Here is a 25,919-nt window from a genome sequence, read left to right as displayed (position 1 = left end):
ATCGTGCAAGAACATTAATTCGAATTAATCGCATTAATTCGACCGCCCAGCCCTAGTGTTGTGATTAAGTGTTTGTGCTGAAAGAAACACGAGATTAAACACGAATAAAATAATGAATATACAGATCACGACATTCCTAATTCTTGGCCGTTTTATTCTCATCCTTCTTGTATTGTGTTGCTCTGTGAGATACTACACGTTTTGCTGCCTTTTATACAGGGTTTTCGGGTTATTCGTGGGAATGAGCTCCGTGGTGTTACAATGAACAGGTTCCCCAGCAGCCCGTGTTGTAGACAGACTGCCGTGGCAGCGGAAGAAAATGCCCGATCCTCCATGAGTGCGTGACAATGCTGCCAATTAAGAGCCGAGGCAGCTGATTGGCTGGTGATGGGGCATTGCTGATTGCACAGCCTTTTCCATAACCACACTAAACACATATCAGTATATAAACCTGCTAGAGCTAGCAAGGCATTATTCACTCTTTGGCACCTTGCTGGTCATAATGTTGTGGTGTGATGGATGGAGAGTGTGGTTTTTGCTGGCTACATGGCTGTTCTGTGGTTTGTCAAATGCTCAGCTGGAGAGTGAGGATCCATTTGAAACTGAGGATGACTTGCATGGCAGGGTGAAGCGCTTCCATGAACCTGATGAGGATGTGTTCCTCTGGGATGAATACACTCCCCTGGATCTTCACAGGTCTAATGCAGGTGCTGATAAAATGGGTCATTTTCCTTCACAGCCTGGTGTTGATGATGATGATGATGATGATGATGATGATGATGAAGGTAACCTGGCTTGGCATGACTTGGAGCAAGACCATGAGGAAGCATGGAAGTCTCCACAAGACCCTGTAGAAGCTTCTAACTGGGATAAGGTGGTGAACAAAAATGTTGCCTCTAATGCCTTCTTCAATGAGGATCGTGACCGCTCTAATCCTATAAAAGTGGCTAACGTTCTTAATGCTGATGGCTACTGGGATGAAGACTCTGACCTTGATGTGAGTCAAGATGGTGCTTTGGAGGTGTCTGAATCTGAGGGTGTAGGCTCGGATTGGCTTGATCTGTCCACTTTACCAAGAGATGGTGTGGAGAGCCTTCCACTGATCGGGGACCCTGAGGCTGTCACGCCTGGTGTTGCAGTTTCTCGCAGTGGTAAGCACTCCAGTGAAGGCCCTTCCAGGTGATGCAAAGGATATGTAATGTGAAAAGGGGTTTCAATGGGGGAGGCATATTGCTTCAGTGTGCCCAAAATGGAGCCACATTCAACATGTGGCAAAGCTGATATCTGAAAAGAATGGCCTGGCTATGGGAATGCATGATGGTTTCATGCTACACAAGCCAGCCACTTTTGTAGTATTTGACCATGTATGGCTTTTGATGGCCTTTAACATGCATGGCTAAATGTTAGTCCATCTAATGGAACGGTTCAACCTGAAACCTTCCACGTACAATATGTAAAACCCTTTATATTGCAACATGTGCACTACATGTCATGATTTGGGTATTCACAAGGTATAAAATGTATTGCACTTTTAATAGCTGTAGAGACTTGCTGAAAATCAAACCTATTCTACTGACTCCCCAGGTGTTTTCCATGCATTCCTTTTGTGAAGGAACATTGGGGAGCCAGGAATTGTGCATTGGCTGCCCAGTAATGCCCTTGCAACAACCACTCCATGGGTATAGCTTTAATTAGTGCCAACTCTCGCTTCAAAGCCTGAGTAAGTGTATGAAGGTGTCCCCTATATAGACTGTTCACTAAAACGTGGCATGTATGATGGTCTACATTCTATAGATGTATTTATAGGGCAGAGGTGCCTGGAATGACTGGCATCTTTATTTGGTCCACTTTAAAATGCCATGTTCTCTCCCTCAGATAATGAGATGAATGATGCCACCTTGGAGGAGGAGAAGGCTGGCTCTGACCTGCATTTAAATGATGAGGCTAATGAGCGAGGTAGGATTGGCCAGGTTTTTGGTCTCCTGAACTGCTTGGCCATCTACCACCTGTTTGAACCTCTTTCCTGGCTTTGCTGTGACTGTCACCCCTGCTCATGAGATGGGGAAGCCCTTGTCCTACAACAGGACCTAGTTTGTAGTGTGGGTCTAGAATATCAGGTGTGATGGACCTAGTACTTTGTGCAGATCTGCCCTTCTATAATGCATTGGTTTAATGCAAATGCCTTGAAGCCCATCTTGTTCAGTGCTGATGGAATGGTGATGGTACAGTACTATGGAAGGTGAACTGGTTAGTGGGACATGGGGATAAATGAATTGATAAACCACTTGATTGTATAGATGTAATTCACAAATGCATTAAGGGGGAAATCTGGAATTGTAACTTGTATGGAGAACCTTCAATAAAGGCAATTGAACAATCCCCTTTCAATGTATTTGTAGAACTAGCCTCTTCAGATTCCCGAGTAGAGATTAGGCTTTATGAAATTTGAGCAGTTAATGAAGGTATGAGCCTCCGGTTTCTTGCCACCAGGATCAGCTGTTGGCAATGTTAGCTGGTATCCACAATATGCACTAAAAGTGCAGTGCTGCTTCTATATGTAAACTGGAACTGTACATTTATACGTTGCTTTTGGAGCATCTTCTTAACCGTGCCTAAGCTTCGCACTTGCACAAGGGCTAAGTTGACCCACATGGTTTGAGACTAATGGACAAAGTACTGAACTCCATGTCTCTCTCAGGTGATGAGGCCAATGCTGGTGTCCTCCCAGATGATGCTGATGGTTCAGACTCTGAGCCTGAGGGAGAGGACGTGTCCCAAGTTCCAGAGCCAAGTGTCGCTTGTGGGAACGGCAGCATGTTGATCCAGTTCTCCTTGCAGCGTTACACTCGGATCTTCCTGCGGAAAGGTGATGGTTGACATTCAGTGACTGAGATCAAATGTAATGTTAAAAACGTGTTCTATATGCTATAATTGGATTAAGGTGCTTTCATGGTTTCATTTTAGCCAATGTTGGCTTGCTCAAACGTAATTGGTGACCTTTATTTTCAGGTTTAATGTTCATCGGCTAATGGTAGCTGTTACCACCAGACTAGATTCCAATGAGACTTCAGAACCCCACCTAGGCTTTCTATCCTCTGATCGGTTTCATTTACAGTGTAGTCTCCAAATACTTGGACATGGACAAATGTTTTGGCCTTTTGCCTCTGTACTCGAGATCTTGATTTGAAATGATACAATGACTATAGGCAGGGTTAAAGTGCAGGCTGTCGGCTTTAATTGATGGTCCTCCTAAAAAGAATTGGTGCATTGAGAAGTCCTTCAGTCTTTTTTGCCACTGGACACTGAGGGCTTGGTAGGAGGAGAGTGAGATTGGTGCACAATCATGAATTCGTAGCCCCTTTGTCCCTAAGGCATCAGGAGGACATGCACAAGCTTTCTTAAATCCCTCTGTTACAGTAATTGCTGGTGTTCTTCTGGTTCTGAAGCAATTCAAAAGGCTATTTAGCACAATGGCCTTGGTGCCCTGGCAAATTGGGCATGCCCTTAAGGCCAAGTGGCCTTGCCCCTGAAATTCTAAGCCTGGTGTTCCTTGGTGTGGGGGTACTAAGAGGGTACTTGAGGCATTGAAGCCACTGCCTGTCTTGGTATAATTCCGCTTTGTACCCCATTGCAGCTGGAAGGAGACTACTCCCAGTTCTGAAGCTCCCCAGGTCCTGTAAGCACACGGTGAGGCGAAGCAACAGCTCCCTGGTGCTGATTGCATCCTTCAAGGGCTGCTATATATTTAACTTGGTAAGTGAGGGTCCCACTCCTTTCTGAAGGCTGGAAAGGGGGAGCAGATCCCCAAGTTCAGGCCTGGAGCCACAGGGTGGGGAAGGGGGCAATGCCCCCTCTGTTGGGATATTGGGCCCCCTTTTTCTTTGCTCTGGTTCTGAATAGTCAATGCCCCCTGCCGAGTTCATCCTGCTGCTGGGACTGCCCAGGTTAACCGATGATATGGTATCCAATGTACATGAGTAGTGACTTGAAAGCAATACCTCTTGAAGTTGGGTTGAAGTCCCTGGTCACCCTTTAGGTCTGGCTATGAGAACATGAAGATGCCATTTGACCCAGTACTGATCCTGTGAGCTTCTAATCCCTATTTCTTTGAACAGAGGAAGGACCATGAACTCCATGAAGCACTGACCCTCCAGTACTATGACCTGGTCTTGAAGAAGCCATTTGTGGCCACAGTGTCTTGCCCAGTGACCACCACTCCAATGCCTGAACCTCCCAAAGGCCTGTCCATCTCCTGCAGTGAAGTGTGCATGACTGTGCAGCTACCTGCTGGTCCCCTGTCAGCTGTGAAAATCCTGGGTGAGAGCTGGGTTTGTAGTTCAGGAGTGGGAGGATTGCCAACCCCATCTCTCTGTATGCATGCAGCTTTCCATGAGTCCATCTACTGGAGCTTGAGCTGAAGGGTGGCTGACCCTGACCTAAATGGTGAAGGCTTTCTAGACGTGGTCAAATACTGTATTCCAAATGGTCATTTCAGTGCTATAACTTTGAAATCCACAGGCTGAGCAGGTGTTCTACATTCCTCCCGTCTCTGTAGACTCCTCCAAAACCTTGGTCCCTGTGCTCCAGACCCCCACGTTGTGTGGCTATGCCTTGGTGAAGAAGGATGGCAAGAACATCCTGACCATCCCGTACACTGCCTGTGATGTAAAGCTTGTGGTAAGCACTGCGTTCCATGTTCAACTTGGCACTTGACCTGCCTTGGGTCTTCTGTAATGCTTGACTAACCGCAAGAGTAAGTTGGTTTCTGTCAGGTTTAGGGTGTGACGTCCGTGGCGTGTGATCTGCAAGTGTCTTGGCTTCTAGGAATCCATTGTTCAAATGTTGACCCTTTTAATACCATGAATGCTCAATGGATTTTAAAGTCTGGCTCCTGGTTATCCCCACATCCTCTGCTTTAATGTAGCTCCTTCTGCTCACAGGAGAAGAGGTACATTATCCAGGTGGCTTATGTGACTAGTGGGGGAGAGGGAGCAGAGATCCAGGTATCCTGCCCCTATAAACCACTTGTGCCAAAGCAAGGTGAGTCCTTCTCTTCCCACTGATCCAAAAGGATGATTTAATGCAAGGATCTTGGGTGGGGCCCTTATTCCTCTAAGCAGTGCTTCCTTCAGAAATGGCTGCTTAATTGGTTGCTCTTTGTACCCTGCAGGATGCCAGATCCCCAAGAGACAGCAGGTATCGTGTGGTCCCAAGAGAATGGGCTCCAAAGCCTGCCTTGCCAAGGGTTGCTGTGTAGACTCGGACACTGGCCACTGCTACTATCCTCTGGAAGGTATGTCTGTCGTGTCCGTCTAGCAGGAAGGCCATGCTTTTAAAGGAATGGTTGGCTATTGGCAGAACTCCTGTGGTTAATGACCATGGTGAGAGAAGCTTCACTGCTAGATGCTGTCAACATGAGGGCTTTCTCACAATTTCACATCTTCGTCTTATCCAGCCAAGTCACAATGCATCCGATCCACCAAAATTGGTCTGTATAGACGGATTGCAACAGCGTCATGGTGTACGTTCTACATGCAACTGAGGGTAGGAATGATTTCCACAATATTGACTAGTGGTTGATATGGCCCTTGATCTGAAGTGCATGGGCTAAATGCAATGGTGCAAAATGTAAATGCAGAAATGCATCTATACTGGCATGTCCTGATTATACAAAACCATGTAAATGGAAAGGTGTGGTTTTGTAGAGGCTAGATGCACACAAACCATACTTCTGTCCAATGAATGGCCTTGGCAGGTCTACAGTTAAATTGCCATCAAGGCTGACTTTTTGTTGGAAGGTAAGGGCCAGGTTATACTGGGACTTCATTTCCGTGCTGCTGGCAGGCTACTTTGACCCAGTCCATTTGATGGTGTTGGAATGCCTGCAATTCAGTAGCTGGGCTTTTTAAATGCATGGTTTCCCTGCACTTCCCCCTCTCCCAGAATGCACTGCTGACGGGCACTTTGTCTTTGTGGTCCATCGCACCTTCTCTGTGAACCCTGCCTCCTTGGTGGTTGCTGGCAACAAGTCCTGCACCCCGGTCATCTGCACCGCAGACTTTGCAGTCTTCAAGTTCCCTGTGACTGGCTGTGGAACCCATGCATTTGTGAGTAATGCTGCTGGGGTGTTCTGTGGCGTGTGGCTTGGAGTATTCCACTTTAACCTGAGCAACTTGGTTGACTTTTCAGTGTAACATCTGGACTGTATGAGGCAGCTGAAACTAGTCCGATGGTTCATGTAACTAATGCTAAAGTAAAATGCCAGATGCCTTTTTAGGCAAGTGAAATGGCAGGGGCTGGTTCACCATGTCCTCTGCTGCAAGGAGCTATCCAGTAAAATGCCTATTGCCAGGCAGGATCCACTGGTGTTGCTGGCAATAACCCCTTGTGTTCCTAGGTGGTGGGGGAGACCACTATCTACCTGGCTGAAGTAATGGCCCTGGCCAGACGCAATAGCCTGAACTATGGAGTCATCACTAGGGACAGTCCCTTCAGGTAAGCAGTAAGAATATTGGGCTTCCAAGCGGCCTCTTCCTTGTGGACCAGCAGGTTTGCTCTACATGCCATGAATCCAAATCCTAATGTCCCTGTAGTAATGGAAGCAGAGCTCCATGTTGAGCTCTGCAGTAGCCTTCCTGCTCAAAGGTCCTCTTGCAGAGCTGCCCTCTTCTGTATGCAGGCTGCTGGTGGAGTGTCGCTATGCAGAGGGGAACTTGGCCAGCACTGGATACCTGGTGAAAAACCCTTACCTGCCCAATGCAATTCTGTCCCATGGGGTGTTTGGGGTGCAGCTCAGGATTGCCACAGGTGAGCATGGGCCTTTAACCCTCGTCGGCAAGGATCCCAAGTTGGGTGGTGTGCTTGCCAGGTGCTGCTTGGTTGTGCTTTGTTCCTCCTTGTCTTCTGCTTCAAGCATCTGTCTTCCCCAGATGACACCTACAGCCGGTTTTACCCTCAGTACCACCGGCCCCTGCGGCTCTTGCTGGGCAGGCCAGTCTTCTTGGAGGTGCAGCTGCTGAATGCCCCTGACCCCAGCCTGGTGCTGCTGGTGCACTACTGTGTTGCCTACCCCCGCTCTGCCCAGGCTGTCTGGGTGTTGGTCTATGAGGGGTGAGTGCTAGACCTGAGGATGTGCTTAAATGCTATAACCAGGACACGCAGCATGCATGACTGCCAACTATCCACAGAACAGATGCTGTGGCAATGCTTCAATGGTCTTTACTGGCCTTCTGAGATGCATTTTTCTTGGTCACTATTAAATGATGGCATCTTTGTCCCCAGCTGCCCCAACCCTCTGGACTACGGTCACACCTCCACCCTGCACATCAACCATAAGCAGCCTCTGCCCAAGCACCACCGTCGCTTTGAGATCCGCACCTTCCAGTTCATGGATCAAGTGACTCACCGCTACCTCCGTGAGGAGGTGAGGGGCCACGTGTGCTCTGGCTTGCTGCCTGCACAGTCGTCCTGCGTTAAACCATTGGTGTTCTCTCGCATCATAAATGGAAGGCTGCTGGTCAGAGAAACCAAATTGAGCAGGTCCTAAAGGTCCTCAGTACTGGAGTTCTCTGCTCCCTTTGAGCAGTCACTGCACGCAAGCCTGAATAGTCCTTGGCTGTCAAGGATCTGACTTTGCTTCATTGATATTCCCAGGCTTGGGTAATTTGAGAGTGAAGCTAATTGGCTTGGGGTTCTGCAGACCCATGATTGCCACTCCAGTTGTCTGCAGTAGATGAGAAGACGCTTGAGTACATTTGTCTTGACGGACTGTGGCTTCTATTGCAGAATGTATTTAGGGAATGGTGGCAATAAGGCCTGGATGAGTGAGTGTCCAAACTGACTGAATGCCTAACGAGATTTATGCCCCTCTGTAGATCTACTTCATGTGCTCCACGGAAGTCTGCTCCCCATCAGCCAAGCAGTGTGTGGAAGGATGCTTTGATGGGCGCAGTAAGTGATGGACCTGTGCAAAGGACTGCACTTCCCTTCATTGTAGTGAACACTGTGGTTAAAGGCATAGCTTCTTGGTGTGTTGATGCCATTTTGCTTCTGGAGTCCGTCCGAGATGCACTTCAATAGGGCAACCGGTGTGCTTCCCAACTCCACTGGGACTTGATGATCCCAGCTTGGTGTTGGGGAAGATCCTTTTTTAATGTGAGAATATTGCCAGCTGAGGTGGGCACAATTCCTGCTGAGGGATTCTGCCCAAGATGTTGTCCCTCCTGTATTCCAGAGCTCCCAGTGGTTGAGGACCCCAATGCTGACGAGCGCTGTGCCAGGAAGCCTTGCCCAGGAATGGCCAAGAGATCTGCAGGCCTGCTGGCCCAGTGACTGGGTAAGCATGTACTACTGTGCACTGGAACAGTCCTGCTAAAGCAGGGAGGACCAGATGCAATGCTGATTGGCAGGCTCTTCTGGTTTGCGTTGGCATCTTCCCCCTTCTCTGCACAGGAGGTTTCAATCCTGTTGCCAGATGGCTCTGCCTTTGAGGGCAGGTGGTAAACTTGATGGTCCCCCTACATCTTGCTTGGATTTCTGACAACCAGCCAGCCACAAAGCATCTGTTCTTCTCCCTCAGGGCTGCAGTGGAACCTATTGCTCCTGGTCTTTGCAAGATCTCCAGCTGCCTGAGGTGATGGCTGTTAAGCATTGATTGAATAAATGGTTGATCTGACCTTGTCTGTGAGTCTGAATGTGTGTGTGCTTGTGCATCAAATAGACCTGGGATGTGCAATGCCTGTGCTGGAAAGCAAAAACCTTTCTGGGTGGATAGGATCATTCTAGAGTTGGCCTTCTAAAGTGGGGATATTTAACCATCTGAGGTTTGAGCACTGATGCTCAAGTCTACTTTGCTTGAGGGCCAAATGTTACAGCAAGCATGCATGATCTTGTAGTATTAAATGGTGTGCCTAGGTGTGTAATCTGCCATGGTAGACTCCTGAAATCCTACAGTGCATATGGTACTGCTATGCATGAGGTCTTTCTAGAGTACTGAACTTCTGTAAAATAGTTTCCCAAACCTGTCCTGGTGCCCAGAGCTCTCCCTTTATTTGAACTAAATTAACCTAATTTTAAACCATAGGGGTTGAAGTTTATTTTAATACTTTTCTATACTTAAAGAATAAACTATTTTCTTGCACAATGTAATTCAATCCAAGCATCTCTTTAAGTAATTGAGAGCTTGTTTGGTACAAAATCCAGTAAGGTACGGGTTGCTCAGGACAGGTTTGGGGGAACCACTACTATATAGGAAGATAGTTGTAAAGAGGTCCTGAGACTACTGTAATGAAGATTGGTGTGCTCACCTGGGACTTTGGGTGGCACAATGTAAACCAGGATCAAATGTAGCAAACTGTCATTTAGGTTTAATTTGCATTTGCTGCCCTCTGGATCAATGATGTAGAGCAATTGCTCCAGAATTGCATCAAGATGTTCTTCATTGCCTAAATCCCATGACTGCACAGCCTGATTTGTGACCAAAGACTTCTATAGTACATTTTTTAAAATCTACAAACCACCTGCCTTGGAAGTTTGGCTTATCTCCTGCCTTTGAAGCCTCCATAACTAACAGTCCCAGTGTGAATTTGGGCTGCAATCCAAGTTGCCTCCATGAAACGAATGGGTTGAACTGGTTATGTAAATAGCTGGTAGTGGTGGAAACCAGAAAGCTGAACCGGATTACTAGTGATCTTACTTTGACTAACTCGGACTCCTTTTCCATTTTGTTTGGGCTTGCAAGAGGGTCTAGGTCTTTATTTTGTTTATTGTATGGTTGGGGTAGTGGTTTTTGTAGCATTTTGGAGATGCCAGAGAGTCTGAAAATATTCAGAAAAGCCTGGCATAGGTGAGTGTGCACTGCAGATCTAGTGCCTAATTCTTGAATACCTAACATTTAAGGGACTGAATTTGTCTGTCTGTAGGTGTGCATACACTGAGATTCTTTGCCTCTTTACCATTTGATCCTGTTGACTGGATTGCTTGACATCCATGGTCCGTGTGGTTAGAGATGGAAATCTCTGACCTAGCTGGTCTTCCACCTACATTTCCTAGAAACCAACTGCATATAGCTCTGACAAAATGCAATTTGCTCTGGCATGCCTGCCTCACACTCTCTCATCTGTACATTGCAATCTCATCCATATTTGGGCATGAGTGTGAGCTTTGTTAATCAAAAGGGGTGACATTGAATTTATGTGATTTGTAGATTAAGAGGGTAGGGGAAATGCAGATCTTGGCTTGTAGTACAGTGGCCATCCTGTGCAGTGTTAATGCGAGTAGGTTCTACCAGCAACTCTAGAGCAATAAACCAGAATGTAAAATTACCAATTGCTGCTGTGTGAAAGAATTTCTTTCCTATGGTGCAAATGAACAGGTCAGGGTGGTATTCCAGTCTTCATATATAGCTAAATGCTTTAATGAGACTGCATTGATTTGATTCAAACCATTCCTAGTGAGACCATGGTTTAAATCCATGTACCTCTTGTATTCATGAAATGCAAGATTTGAGGAAATTGAACAAACTTTTAATCTAGTACACCGTTCTAGGTTGTAATTTAGGAAACCTATTGTTATAATGAAGTGTAATTATTGTATGGGACAAATTTAATTTAAATAGTTACACATGCCCCTCATTTCTTGGACAATGCCAGATCTGTGCCACTAGCGTTCAAGTGGTGGACTGGCCATCTGAAACGCCAGGTGAATTCCCAGTGGGCTAGGGGCCCAATACCAAAAAAAAAAAATCTGGCCCTGGTTGACTGAGCAGGCCCAATTAAACATTTACACTCGATACATATTACAGTAGGTGTGATGTGTGCTTTAAGCATAATGAATACAAATCAAACTAAAGTCACTTCTGAGCAGTAAGGTGACATTTTACTTCAGCATTTAATCAAACACCTGCTCCCTGAGCTCTTTCCATGGGAATGCATTCATTCTGGTTGAGTGGGTGGGTAGTTCTAGTTTTAAGCCCACCCCTGAACAAGTTTTAGACCACTGATTACAATTCTAATTGAAAATAAAAAATAAAATTTGCAGGCAAAAAGACACAATTGCACAAACATGCATACTTGTTTATGATGGATATGAGTTAATCATAAGTTATGTATTTCCACCCACTACCTTGAGGAAATCAAATAAACCAAGTATTATGTTGTGGCCTTTACCTGGGGCTTGGGTTGTTTATGCAGAAAGATGGGCTTTGCTTGAGAAGAGATGCAGGAACACTGCACATGCATGCTCGAGAGGTAAAAACTTATGGTGCACACAGATATTGAGCAAAAAGCTGTGAGCAATGCCAACTATAGGTGAAGGGTACTCCTGTGTGCTGGTGTATAATTAACAAATTAATATATCTTGCATTAAATTATAAGTTATAATGATGTACTCAATAAATCCACATCTACAAAGGAGAATGTGCTTTACAACACAATAGAATATGTGGGGAAAAAAGTTTAAACCAGGGGTGTCAATTGAAAATGCTTAAATATTACAAGGGGGGTGGACACTTATCCAATCAGTCTATTTCAATGTGTACCGCTGAGACAGATGGACAACTCCATTCCCATCTGTAATCATGGACAGAGTTTCAGAGTCTTCTTATGGACAGATCTTGATCTCTCTCTCTCTCTCTCTCTCTCTCTCTCTCCTCTCTTATGAAGAGTGGGTCTGATACAAAGACATTCTTCTCATTAGCTGCCATTTTCAATTTAGTCAAGACCTGTTGAGTGAAGTTTCTGAAACTGATGCTTGCAATGGATTAAACCGTGTGTATCATATATGGATAGATAGATTAGACCAGTGGTTCTCAAACCTGTCCTGGAGTACCACTGACCCTGCTGTGAGCTCTCAATTACTTAATTGAACCCTTAATTTAACTAATATAATATATTTAACTTTTAATTATTTTAAAACTGTATAAAGGAATAATTATCTTATTAAGGAACCATCTTTTTATCAGTTACACAATTTATAGTCAAATGTAATCAAATTACATCAATTAAGGGTACAATTAAGTAATTGAGAGTTCGGTTGGAACACAAACCAGCAGGGTAGGCGGTACTCCAGGACAGGTTTGAGAACCACTGGATTAGACAAAGTGGGAATAAATATACAAACACATTATAGATCACAACCTGTTTGTAGGGATGTGAACCTTTAGATGATGATACGATACATACCTAGATACATGGACTGTGATATTGTGTTTTTTAAATTATTTGTGTTGAGATGCAGTTGTTCTCCAGAGTAGTTTTCTGTCTCCACTGTACCATTATATCTGTGCCACTAGATGGCGCCAATTATGTTCTTCAACAACAGAATGGTCTTGCAGCTTCATGACTGCAGTTTTCAGTAATAAATGTCATCTGTTGATGTTTCCTTTCTTGACACAGAAAGCAGCCTGTTTCAGTTCTAACCTTTCATTTTTCACAAACACTGTCCAGGATCTTTCACAAGTCTTCTGAACGGACAGGGACTTCTGACAGACTGATGTGACTTTCAAGTGTAGGATTCCTGTGTTCTTACAGTGATGCTGCAGAAAACATCCCTCCTGCATTGTACGTGGTACAGTGTATCAGCTTGTCACAATGACTGAGCTCGGCGGAGCATTCAAACTCCCTGCATCAGGGGAAAGCGGTCTTTTGGAACAGAGGATTTGTCACTTCGTTGGTAAGATTGTGTGGTTCAGGTGCTCGCTGTCCCATAAATGGGGGATTGACTGCATACACTATACCTAATACAATTATACAATCCTTGGTCTGATTGCCCACACAAAACTGGCTCCTTGCTGTCATGCCTTTATCTGGAACCTGAGAGTGAACCCAGCTTTACTCATTCACCTCAATCCTAAATTCATCATAGAGCAGTTGATGCAAAACTGACTAAATGAGCAGAGAGATGCAAACACTGAATTGTACAGCTGCTGAAGAATAAATCTCCATGGTCAACCCAATTGCAGACTACTAGCTGTGACATGGCTTACATTCAGCCTGCCAAATCCTATGGTTCACACAGCTAAAGAAACATAGAAACAATGAATCTGTGGCATTCTCAATGTATGTGTCTGCGAGCATCATTAGTCTCCTACTTGCATGCTATACTGAACTGTTCACAGTGAAAGACCATATTCTATATCAGTCTTATAATGTCTGGATGTACTATAGAGATACAAACAGCAGTGCAGGGAATCAGTACTAGCACTCCCCTATGATATTACATCTTCTCTGAACAATGCCGATGTGTTTGGTAATCCTAATTGTGTAGTGTGTCATAAGTACAGCCAATTTGTTTGTAAAGCAATTTTCTGGATCGTTATTTTATATATGTGTGTATATTGGCCTGAAACATATTCAAGTCAAATATGCTAGAATCAATATTTTCTATCCTAAAGAAATGGATGCCAGAGAGAAGGCAGTTTAGAAAATAAAATCAGCCTCTGCAAGATCCATATTCACCAAGTACACTGTTCATCTTATTTTCTTTGAACAGAAGATGTGCGTTCTGCCTGCTATTCTCAATCCCATTGTAACCAAGGCTTTTGCTTCATTCAATCTAATATGGAGTTCAATGTCTTGACAACCAACAAAAAAGTAATGCAGAATTCACATTGTCATCTTAAAAGACCTGACATTTGTATTATGGTGTCATAACTGGCCTAGATAATTCCAGATAATATCTCCACTGCCAGCAGAAAAACTAATGCTATTCATATTCACAACCTTAGGATCTCCCTTGTACAATTTTGCAGGATGTGTCATCTTTCCTGCATTTCTTTGCTGAGTCTGTACTTTTTGTGCATGCTGTGTAAAACAAAGCCATCTCTCAGCAGAAACCCGAAGGTAAGTTTAACACAGCTCTGCCAGAGGACTCCAAAATCTCAGGTACTTGAAGGACCCTGGCTACAGATTGCCACAATATATAGGATGCTAACATAAATCTGTATACTTGAAATTAGGAAACTCATCAGCATTCATTCAATTAGTGTTCAGGCCTCAAAATGGGATATTGAGGTTTGCTACATCTTTAATCTGCACACTTCAATGTATGATTCAAATGTTGTTGCATTCCAAAGTAACAGAAAACAAACTTTTTTCATTATCAGTTACACAGTATTCCTGTCCGGAAATACACGGTTTCAGTGAGAATAATAATTCAGTCAGCGTATAATACTAATACTAATTAGCATCGCTCCATTCTTCATGTTAGTACAGGGGCACAATTATTCAAGGCAATTTATATATAATTTCCAATCTTTCTAGGAGCATCGCAGACAACTGCTGAATGTTAAAGCACTGCTTTGATTAATTAAAAGGACACGTTGTATTCCAAAACAGGGCCCACTGGTTAAGCCATGACTAATTAATTCATCAGGGTTGTGTGGGGTGGCAATTGCAATAAAAATGAAGCCGCTTAATACAAATTAATAACTAAATGTGAGTAATTTATTTCTTGTGCACTCCTCTTTTTTCACATTATTTCTATGATCTGTGAGGTGTATTATATATTGTGTTTGTTGAAAAAATAAAAGAAAAAAGGATATTCATTTAGATTCGTCAGTAATGGGTCTAACAACACTAAAAAAATCAATCTGCCAATAATCTCATCTCATTGTAATCTGGCCAATTGAAACACAACCCAAACACTAAACAGAGTTTTAAACTAATCTCTCACCCGACTTCCACCTAATCAAGCATACGTATCTAGAATCAAATGCAATTTCCCAGCATTCATTGCTTTTTCATCCTTCCTTCACCTCCAAACAGCACATTTGCAGGAGCTCCTCTGCTTATAACCCCTAGTGTGGGGGTTCTGATGGCCATGTCATCGTTCCCTTAGTAAAGCGAGTCCAGGACAAATTTAACTCTATTGACCGTCTACATATGACTATTGCAGTTGTCTTCACTCCTTCTTGGACGTTTATGTTTATGTATATGTTAAACCTAGCAAATTTGTGCTTTACAATTCAATATAAGACTCAGACTGAGTTTAGGTTTTGTATGTGGCTCTGCTTTCGGTTATATTACTTTGTAAACAAAGCTTCTGTTAGTGTCTCTAGTGTGTTAACCTAAACAGCATGAGTGACAGATTGGGAATAGCTTCATCCTTTAGATAATCCTATACAGAGGATATTTATAATATTGAGAATTATGCCTTGAGGGATTCAAAGCAATTCACTATTGATATGATGGAACACATTCATTACAAAAAACATGGATGAATACATGGATTTCAGCACATGCATACATGTATTTGTAATGATGATGTATGTTAGGTGTATGTTATCCTGTGTATATATGTCAATTATTTGTATCACTTATAAAGATTTAGTGAAATCCTCAGATTCCAGTGCATTCATGACAGCATCTCCCAAGCAAGTTGGCAGTGTGATACGCGTCATGTACTTAAGAAATTATATATAAATTAAATAAAAACGTAGGTACCTTGTACCATGTATGTGGTAGCCAGTAAATATGAGAATCATTCATGACTTATAATTATTATATATATATATATATATATATATATATATATATATATATATACACACATTATAATTTACTACATTTAACAAATATGTAGAACATTTTTTATGAAATGTAAAACAACGGTTGGTCCATAATTTATATGTACTAGATTGATTATAAACTGCAATTTATAAACTATAAATTGATTTTTACATGACAAGTATAAATAGACCCTGCTCCATATTGTTAAGGATTTTCATTAATTCATAACTCGATTAACATAATTTAAAATTTCTTGTTCAATTTTGTGTTAGTTAACTTATTAATATCTGCAAGTATGTGGCACAGGCAACAAACTTTTTATCTACATTAAAATTAAATTAATGTATCATTTAACCTACATATTTGAAATTGATATACCATACACTCACCTAAAGGATTATTAGGAACACCATACTAATACTGTGATTTGACCCCCTTTCGCCTTCAGAACTGCCTTAATTCTACGTGGCATTGATTCAACAAGGTGCTGAAAGCATTCTTTAGAAATGTTGGCCCATATTGATAGGATAGCATCTTGCAGTTGATGGAAATTTGTGGGATGCACATCCAGGGCACGAAGCTCCCGTTCCACCACATCCCAAAGATGCTCTATTGGGTTGAGATCTGGTGACTGTGGGGGCCAGTTTAGTACAGTGAACTCATTGTCATGTTCATGAAACCAATTTGAAATGATTCGACCTTTGTGACATGGTGCATTATCCTGCTGGAAGTAGCCATCAGAGGATGGGTACATGGTGGTCATAAAGGGATGGACATGGTCAGAAACAATGCTCAGGTAGGCCGTGGCATTTAAACGATGCCCAATTGGCACTAAGGGGCCTAAAGTGTGCCAAGAAAACATCCCCCACACCATTACACCACCACCACCAGCCTGCACAGTGGTAACAAGGCATGATGGATCCATGTTCTCATTCTGTTTACGCCAAATTCTGACTCTACCATCTGAATGTCTCAACAGAAATCGAGACTCATCAGACCAGGCAACATTTTTCCAGTCTTCAACTGTCCAATTTTGGTGAGCTTGTGCAAATTGTAGCCTCTTTTTCCTATTTGTAGTGGAGGTAAGTGGTACCCGGTGGGGTCTTCTGCTGTTGTAGCCCATCCGCCTCAAGGTTGTACGTGTTGTGGCTTCACAAATGCTTTGCTGCATACCTCGGTTGTAACGAGTGGTTATTTCAGTCAAAGTTGCTCTTCTATCAGCTTGAATCAGTCGGCCCATTCTCCTCTGACCTCTAGCATCAACAAGGCATTTTCGCCCACAGGACTGCCGCATACTGGATGTTTTTCCCTTTTCACACCATTCTTTGTAAACCCTAGAAATGGTTGTGCGGCCCGTCTGGCACCAACAACCATGCCACGCTCAAAATTGCTTAAATCACCTTTCTTTCCCATTCAGACATTCAGTTTGGAGTTCAGGAGATTGTCTTGACCAGGACCACACCCCTAAATGCATTGAAGCAACTGCCATGTGATTGGTTGGTTAGATAATTGCATTAATGAGAAATTGAACAGGTGTTCCTAATAATCCTTTAGGTGAATGTATATTGTTCTACTGAGGTATCACAGACAGCTGTTTTTGCTTGTAATGAACTGAAATAATTTTGCTGGATTAATGACAACAAATCTTTACCAGCAATGGCTGGTCATAATGAATGAGTTAACTAATTAATTATTTAAATTAAGCTTAGCTGACACAAACCTTACATTATGTGCATTATGTTGAGGGGCCTATAGTACTCAATGTTTTGTTTAGTTTTGTTTCTATAGGAGTGTGATGAACACATGGAAAGATATTCAATTATCAAACCATATAGTAACACATGCCCTTGCTGTTCATCAGCTATAGCCCACCAGCTTTGGCAGTGCTATCTGCCATTTTATACAACAAAAGCAAACAGACTGATTGGGTAATGATTAATTATACTAAGTGAATTAAATGACTGCATTAATTAGACTTCCACTTGCCTTTGACCTTGAAACTATTGGCTGTTTTTGTGTTAATTGGTACAGCCACACTGCAGTCTAAGCTGTTAATAATGCAGTAAAAAACAACAACATGCTAAAGACATGCCAACTGCTCCTGAAACATAAAAATAGTTTATATAAACTCTGTGTATGTACATTATCTAGTCAGGCAAAGCAGAAATGTGGCCTAGTGGCTCTTAAATAGCTTTACTGCATTGAGCTAATTAAGCTTGCTAAGGTTAAGCTTGCTTGGTGCAGCTATAGAAAACTGGGTAGAGGGATAGGTTCAGATATCTGTACAATCATTTGAGTACATAAAAACAAGATTGTTATGCATATGTACATTAATTAAGTGCTTTAATGTTTTTTTAAATGTCAGAATTGAACAAATAACGTTCTGTATGATCATGACTGAGCTGGCATAATACTAATCTCTTTAGAAACACTGTAGGCCTATCTATTTTATTTGTCTATTAAGTCTTGGGATTAAAAATTTGCGAATCTCAAATATTTTCAATATCTGTTGTATTTTGAACCTGGAATGCTGGAACAGTGGAAAGATTTACAAAGACGTCCAAAACTGAAAAATACTTATTCTGGGCTTTCAGAAACTTGAGTTTTTATTGAAAATATTGTATTACATGGTGTAAAGAATATTAAATACTTAACTTTAATACTAATAACAGCAACAGCAACAACAATAAAAATGAATACACATTTTTTACAATTTGTTAAACTGCACAGAATTTGTAAAAGTAATAGTGGCATTATTAGTTTCATGCTCTGGAACTATTTCTGGAACTGGGAATACACCCCCAAACTGGTGTCCCCCCTGCCACAATGTCATAATTTTAAGTGCATTGTGAGCATTCTGAGGCTTGCTTTCTCACATTTAAAATAATGCCCCCAAAATAATTTCTGTCCCAGTATTAAGGGTCCCCTTTAATCCTACAGTAGTGTTATGCTGGAGCAGTGTTTGTGGAACTGAGAATAGGCACCCAATATGGTTTACCCCATGCCACCATTTAGTGTCTTATATTGCAATGTGAGCGTTCCGAGGGTTGTTTTCTAATATTTAAAAGATAGTCCCCAAAACCATTCCTGCTCCCTTTGATAGTAGAAAGGGTCCCCTTCTAAAGTACTGTAGTTTTATGTTGGGGAGCAATTTGTGAAACTGGGAATAGACATGCAAACATTAGTCCCCCATGCCTAAATGCAGTGTCTTACATTGGAATGTGAGCGTTCAGAGGCTGGCTTTTTATTAATTAAAAGAATGTCCCCAGAACCATTTTAGGTCCTTTGGATAGTAGAAAGGATCTACTTGAGCTATTTGTGGGACTGGGAATAGACAGCCAAACTAGTTTCCCCAATGCCACCAGTTTGTGTCTTAGATTGGGTTGTTAGCTTTCCAAGGGTTGCTTTCCAATATTGAAAAGAAAGTCCCCAGAACCATTTTAGGTCCAATTGATAGAATAAAGGTTTCCCCTTCTAAAGTAAAATAGTGTTATCCTGGGGAACTATTTACTTTAACTGGTATTTCTCATCAATATTGTTGTCCCCTATGCGACACATTTGTGTCTTAAATTGCATTAGGGGTCCTCATTAGTAACATACCCCTGAAAGCATGCAGAAGAAGTAGGGTTAAAGGGGACCCTTAATACTATCAATAGGACCTAAAATTATTTTGGGGCCATTCTTCTAAATATTAGAAATCCAGCCTTGGAATGCTCACATTGCATGTACAAATATGACATTGTAGCATGGGGGTCACCAATTTGGGTGTCTATTTGCAGTTCCACAAACACTGCCCCAGAATAACACTACTGTAGGTTTAAAGGGGACCCCTTCTACTATCAATTGGGACAGAAATTATTATGGGGCCATTCTTTTAAATATTATTTAAATATTTCCAGCATTAAACTATTGTAGCACTATTGTACCTTAATGCCACTCTTACTTTTACAAATTCTGTGCAGTTTAACAAATTGTAGAAAATGTGTATTTATTATTATTATTATTATTATTATTATTATTATTATTATTATTATTATTATTGTTGTTGTTGTTAATCTGTTATTAGTATTAAAGTATTTAATATTATTTACACCATGTAATACAATATTTTCAATAAAAACTCAAATTTCTGAAAGCCCAGAATAAGTATTTTTAATGCTGGTGGTCCTGGTTTTATCCAGTCTCCTATTTTAAGGCTACCACCATGTTGGTTCCAATAGGTAACATCCTTGTCTGTGCAGTGATCCTATTGTACCAAAACGAAATAACACCATCCGCCCAGCTACAAACACTGAACAACAACAACGATGATAATAAATCACTCCAGGCTCTATTTTCGTATTTCCATCTTTATTACTGGAAACAATAAGGCCCGCATAGAAAGGAAAAACGCCACCGCTACAGGAATAATGTGGTCGCGTTCGTGTAGCGCAGACGTCCCCAGGTCTGCGCGGCTCCACCAATGAGATCGGAGCGATTGTGCAGATCTGCGCAGATCTGCGGACAAGAACTCCACGAAGAGCCAGCTGACGTTGCAGAGTCAGTAACCACAGACGCCGGTGCAGTAAGCAAGGAAGACAACCTAACCCAGACTAATGCGCACTGAGAGACGGCCTCCTTAGCCAATGAACACCACTAATACAACCCTTGATGTCATAAATTTCTAATCGGAGGCCGGGGAGGGAGGTGGCCTGCGACTGAGCCCCAGAGATCCCGTAGCCTGCAAGGTCTGAATCGAGCAGCAGCTCCGGACCGGCCGAGGGATGCTCTGAGACATAGCGGGCAGGAATACCGTCATTTTCCACCGGGAGATCCCCACGTCCTTTGGCAGGAGCAAGCCCATGCAAATGTGAATGATGTAAATCGCATCAATCGGAGTCAATATGCATGTAGAACGGAGCTTAGTCTAAAAATGGAAATAGATACCCTTAGGAAAGACAGGCTATAAGACGTGATTGGGACATACTCTGGTCTGCCGGAGCATCGCATTGCAAGTCTGCCTAACCTCCACTGTTTTGCAACTGGGGATCATCTGCATGCAAGTTGGCCGTGCGGATTAAGGGATCGCATGTGCTTTTGGTGGAAAAATATGAAGAGCATCCCGCAGCTCGGACACGCATCCAGCGGGGGCAAGTGTGCGTGCATGCAGAGGAAGAAAGAGTCTTGAAGACGAGGGGAGTCGCGACCCGTTTCATTTTGCAAAGCTGGGGGAGAGTGTGCAGCCGCTGCATGGTGCCCGGCCAGCGAGGTGCCCGTGCCAGAGGAGTGCCCACTGTTCAGGGTTTGATGTGCGTCTCACAGCGCTGATTTCAGTCCGGGGCGGAAGGTTATATTGATGGTTTGAGCTCTAGACGCGACACAATTGATACATAACCACAGACTACGGTGTCAATACATCTGTGTAACACAAGAGCCAGGACTGCCCACTCCAGCACTGCTCCGTAACGTGGAAAAGGCGAAGACGACCCATATGCCCGCTGCCTGTTTTATTGCCCACACGGAGAACAAAGGGCTCACAGCGTTTGACTTGTGTGTAAAAACACTTGACGTTTTTGTGCCAAAACAAAATGCTTTTTCTCATTGGGTCATGCTCACGTCACGTATGAAAAGGGTGGGATTTTTTTTTATTTAATCAGGAAAAACAGTTTTTATATTAAAATGGTACCAGTAAACTAGTATTGTTTGGGGGGTGAATTTCGGACTGTTTTATGTTGTTTTTTTTTTACACACATATATATATGAAAAGGGAATAATTGATGAAAATAGCACCTACATCTGTACAGGTAATAATATTGGATTAACGGAACGTATTCAAGAGAGGAGCAACCTTGCAGTGTATTTTTAGTATTATTCAAAAACATACCGTTTGCGTTTGGACATGGGAGCCAGGACGCACTGAGAGAAACGCCTGCATTTTTTTTTTTTTTGGTTTTTGTTGCCGTTCCTGTTCAGAGCACTTACCTCTGAAGGGATTTTCCTCTCGTCGTGCATGAAGATGCCCTGAGAGCCGAGCAATGGGCAGCGTGACGGACGTGACCGCCTCCTCGGAGCTCTTCTCCAGAAGCGCCGGCTCTGCGCGCGCCTGCTGCGGCCTCGTTCTGGGAGCAGTGCTGCTGGTCTCCATGGCGACGGCGGGCTCACCTGCGGCAGGTAAGCGACCCAGGACCCCCTCCGTGCGTCGGACCCGTGTGGCCGTGCATGCATGGGGGAATCACAGGATTGAGCCGTCAGTGCGATCGATGGCCACACAGCCGTGTGTGGGGGGTGCGCAGGAAAATGGAGACTCTTAAAGAGGGGACGGGTGCACAAGTGTGTCTTTCATTATGCCCAGCTACAAAACATGACCTGTCCGTTATATCTGCTTAGACGCATGTGTTGTGCATTTGGGCAGCCTGTCATTTGCTGAGTTGATGATCATGATGGCGGGCGGACATGCAAAATTCTCGACTGCAGTCCATATTGATAATTATATAATAGTGTTAAATCCATCGTAATACATATATGTATGTAGTGTGTGTGTGTGTTTCCAGTTATAGACATGCACATATTGCTGTTCCATTGGTACTGTTACAATGTATGGGCTGCGTGGGTCATCCCTCCTTTCTCTCTCTCTCTCTCTCTCCCTACACACGTGTGCGCTTGTTTATTGGATTATATTCTCGATATTACCCCAGGTGTCAGACAGTATTTCTCTCTTGAATTAAAATCACTGGCTTAGCTACTCATTGCTGGAGTGGAGGAACACAGTCAATCACAGCTAGTCAGAGCAGCTATGAAGAGGAAGGCTATGACCCGGATGAACATGTAATTACACGTTATGAAGCACTCCACCTGTCATTAATGCTAGTGGTTCTATTTTTAAGGGTTTCTGTTGAGCTCTAGTACCTACCAGGTGAGGATGACTTTATGCATCCTATGCAAGCACAGTATTTGTGTTCTTGTGTTTGATGTGTGCCAGAAAATGTTCAGGCATGCAGAATTGCTGAAATAGTTCACCTCATCTGCTTTTTGCTGTTTTGTTTTTCACATTGGGTCTTCTTGTGGTTCTCATGTACTTATGTATGTTTAAAGTATCTACCAGTTGCTGACAATATGAACTACTCATTCAAGTACTGTATCTTGTCAATTAAGATTAAAATACACCATTTGCACAGTTTGGTGAAATCACAAAATAAATAATTGATTACAATAGTTTTAGTCTGATTTTAATACACATTTTGAAATCATAGATTTTTCCAGCTGTGGTTTTATAATTAGCAGTTTTATAAGTCCTCACATTCAATTTGTGGAACCTTTCTCCACAATTTTATCCACCTCTTAGACAATTGCTAAATGTGTCAATATTGATTTGACTGACTGAAGTAGCTGAAGGTTGGGAAAGACCACGAATACAGTAATACAGTTTGAATTTAAAGTATATCTTTATATTTATTTGTGCAAATGTATTTGCATGTGCCTGTATTTATTTCACCACCCAATTAATCTCAGCAGCTCTATGTATAATGATGTATGTTTTTAGAGTGATTATTTCGACATTACGATTCTGAAAGGATATTTACTTGTATTTTTTTTTCCATAGGATTTTATCTCATTTTTACTTTTCTTATTCAGTAGGCTCTGAGTGGTAGAATGTGGGTTTGATGTCTTGTTAAACAACAATGGAGAAAATCCTTACACTCTCACTAATCTGGTCCCAGGGTGGTTTTAATTAGGAAATTGGCAGTCACCCGTCTTCCTGTCCTCCTTCAATGAGATGGAACACAGCCTGGCTCAGGGCCTGAACATTGCTAGACTGTAAAGCTGTACAATATTCCAATCAGAAAACACGTTTCTGTCGCTTGGTCATTGGATGCTGTATGCGTGTTTTTGCAACCATTCACATGTACTAGAAGTTGAGATCTTGTGGAAAAATGGTGTAGAGTTCCTATTTAACATTGCATAGTCTGTAGTGATTTCTAGGAAAACACAGTCATTGCTTTGTGAGCGAGTGTTTATTTGGAATTATGTCTCATCACAGTGTACTGTTAACTGGATAGATGTGTTGTGTACAGTTTGTGGAACATTTATTTTCACATGACAGTTTACTCTTCTCTGCATGACATTAAGGTAGCTTAAAAAACACTGAAGCTTATAGAATTTCGGTAGACCCGAGCAGAAATGAAAAACTAGGGTATTGTTTTAAAGCTAGGTTGACTGCTACAGTGGGTACAAAAAGATGACCATAGATGCTGCCTCTTTTGTAAGGGGCCCATTGTAACCAGCATTGTCGCACTTAAGGCGTATTCAGACACAAGTGTCATGCTGTGATAGTACAGAGTCACATTTTAACAGTACCATTGTTACACGACCGAAAACAATAAACAAAGGACTTTCAATAACAAAGCTCAATTGGCACTCAGATATCTGTTCAAATAAATTCAAGACAGAGCCGTCCCCGCCTTTTGAATAAATTAAATAAATGAATAGGCCTATTTGCTAGGCTTGAGGAGAATGACACTGCAATGGTACTACAGCAATAAGTACACTTGTCTGGGCATTTTTATTGGCACTGGAAATAAAAATACAAAGTGCACCAGTAAGGTCATGAATTTCATACCTTGAATCATTTTCATGGCTAGATATTTTACAGTATTTTATCACATTTGTATGGACAGGAACATCATAAAAGTAAAAGATGAGTGAGTTTGTGTGTGATGTTTTCTCCCCCACCCCCTGTTCCACCAGTGTAGCCTATACATTGTGTAGGTACTGAAATATTACCCTATGGGTGAATACAGTTTAAAAGTGTAGGTGCTTTTTTAAATCAACCAGCTTTAAAGTCATTTCTTCTATCTTTGTGTATTATTTATAGAGTGTATCTCTGACTATTTAGTAATGTTGCTCTTCCAAAGTGTTGGAAATGTTACACAAGCTTCCAGAAATCTGATCGAATCATTTCCATATTTGTCGTCTGTTCTTTGTGCATTATTAATTTTAGGGCATATGGGACTCCATCAGCAAACACTGAAAATGTATTAGGTTTTACCCTCAGCAATTTTAGCTCTGCTTTCATCAGCTAAGCCTATACTCACAATAGTCTGAAATTGCCTTTACCATTACTGTGCTTTAATAGAACAGTGTACTAAAACGATTAGATGATGTAATACATTAATTTTATTAGTTCACATGAGTAGTTGCCACATAGTATCCTCTCCAAATAAGTTTGCAGATTATATCAGATACCTGCAGCTGTTCCATCAGATTAACCAAAATGTGTTAAAGCACAGGTGTTTACAAGAGAGCATGTAAGAACTATAGGTTAATTTTTGGATCTTCAAAAAGTTAATACCCCCATAGGAAATGGAATACAATAGACAACTTTTAATAGAAGCTCTGTGAAGGTCACGGACTATTTTACTCTTTAAAGTGATTCGCCCAGAATGAATACAGTTTACCATTCTAAAATTCTTTATGATATCCAATACAATATATATTTGTGAACAGTCATATTTTGAGGTAATTGTAGATCATACTGTGATTTATTTCTAGACCAATAAACTATATGGAGCTGGGAGGCTTAAACATGGTCTGGTGTAGATAGTGATTTGGTGAATCCCAATATCTGCTCTGGTTTGCAGATTCAATAGTTTCTTCACAATTCTGTTGTACTATGGTCCTTGCTTGCTTTTTCATAGTTTAAGCCACGACAATATGCATACTAGAAACAGAATACGATTCCTTGGCTTTTTAATATCCACGTCTAACTGATACTTGGTTTTGATGGTTGTATGTAGCCTGTATTATGAGGGAATTTCACCATGTAGCAATACCTGCTGTAAAGGAATTTCCTGTAGTTTCCTGTAGTTCCTGTACCTGGACCGAAAATTCCTTTTATTCTAGAGTAGCTGGTAATTTGCCCCTTACAGATCAGGTCTCAGAGAATCAACAAGTATTTTAGGTATTTCTACCATGTATGTCGCAAATTGCATAAGTATACTGAAATGAACACATCATGTTTTTTCCAAGTCTTCTGCAGTAAATGATTAAGCGCGCATTCACAGACTGTGAAGGACTACAGCTGTTTGGCTTACCATCCCCAAAAATCTGTAGTATACAATTGTACTGCAAAAGTGAAGAAGTCTGGCTTGAGGGGCAGACTTTGGGAAGCAGCTGAATGTTGATCAGACTCCATCTTCTCTGCTTTCAGTGCCTCTCCATAATAGTCTTGGCTGAGCAGTATCCCGTACAGAGCAGGGCACACTGAGGTCTTTGTTACCCACCTGCAGATTGAATTACCCAATGTGGATAATCTGATATGCCAAAGATGTGGGGTGATGAATTCACAACACCTTTGCCCTCTCAGGCTTGCCAGAGGCGGAGTAAACAAGTGTACTCGGTCTGCATTTTAAATAAACATCATCTCTCCTTTCTTGA

At 42.1% G+C, this 25,919-nt stretch overlaps 2 protein-coding genes across 3 annotated transcripts in view; both read left to right on the top strand.

Moving 5' to 3' along the window:
- The first annotated feature begins 477 nt into the window (after positions 1-477).
- Positions 478-8,674, top strand: LOC136771817 (uncharacterized). Of its 2 annotated transcripts, none has more exons than XM_066724345.1 (16): positions 478-1,151; positions 1,876-1,956; positions 2,699-2,866; positions 3,635-3,753; positions 4,116-4,317; positions 4,556-4,677; positions 4,941-5,040; positions 5,171-5,293; positions 5,944-6,107; positions 6,398-6,495; positions 6,680-6,807; positions 6,930-7,110; positions 7,282-7,423; positions 7,875-7,950; positions 8,234-8,335; positions 8,452-8,674. In XM_066724345.1, the coding sequence occupies exons 1-15, from the start codon at positions 503-505 to the stop codon at positions 8,329-8,331; spliced, it is 2,451 nt and encodes an 816-aa protein (XP_066580442.1). In that variant the 5' UTR covers positions 478-502; the 3' UTR covers positions 8,332-8,335; positions 8,452-8,674. The 2 variants fall into 2 exon arrangements, with proteins under 2 accessions (XP_066580442.1, XP_066580441.1); XM_066724344.1 differs by having other exon boundaries at positions 479-1,151; positions 8,579-8,674.
- An 11,565-nt stretch (positions 8,675-20,239) lies between these two features.
- The window catches only part of LOC136771698 (UPF0606 protein KIAA1549), a 77,890-nt gene continuing 72,210 nt past the window's right edge, over positions 20,240-25,919 (top strand). The window contains exon 1 of the mRNA XM_066724169.1: positions 20,240-21,656. Coding sequence (XP_066580266.1) covers positions 21,521-21,656 — 136 coding nt within the window. The 5' untranslated portion in view covers positions 20,240-21,520. The remainder of the gene's footprint in view (positions 21,657-25,919) is intronic.

The sequence above is a fragment of the Amia ocellicauda genome, chromosome 15 (genome assembly GCF_036373705.1).
Source record: "Amia ocellicauda isolate fAmiCal2 chromosome 15, fAmiCal2.hap1, whole genome shotgun sequence".
NCBI classification, from domain to species: domain Eukaryota; kingdom Metazoa; phylum Chordata; class Actinopteri; order Amiiformes; family Amiidae; genus Amia; species Amia ocellicauda.
Note: the sequence above shows the minus strand (reverse complement) of the source record. Positions and strands in the feature narration are given on the sequence as shown.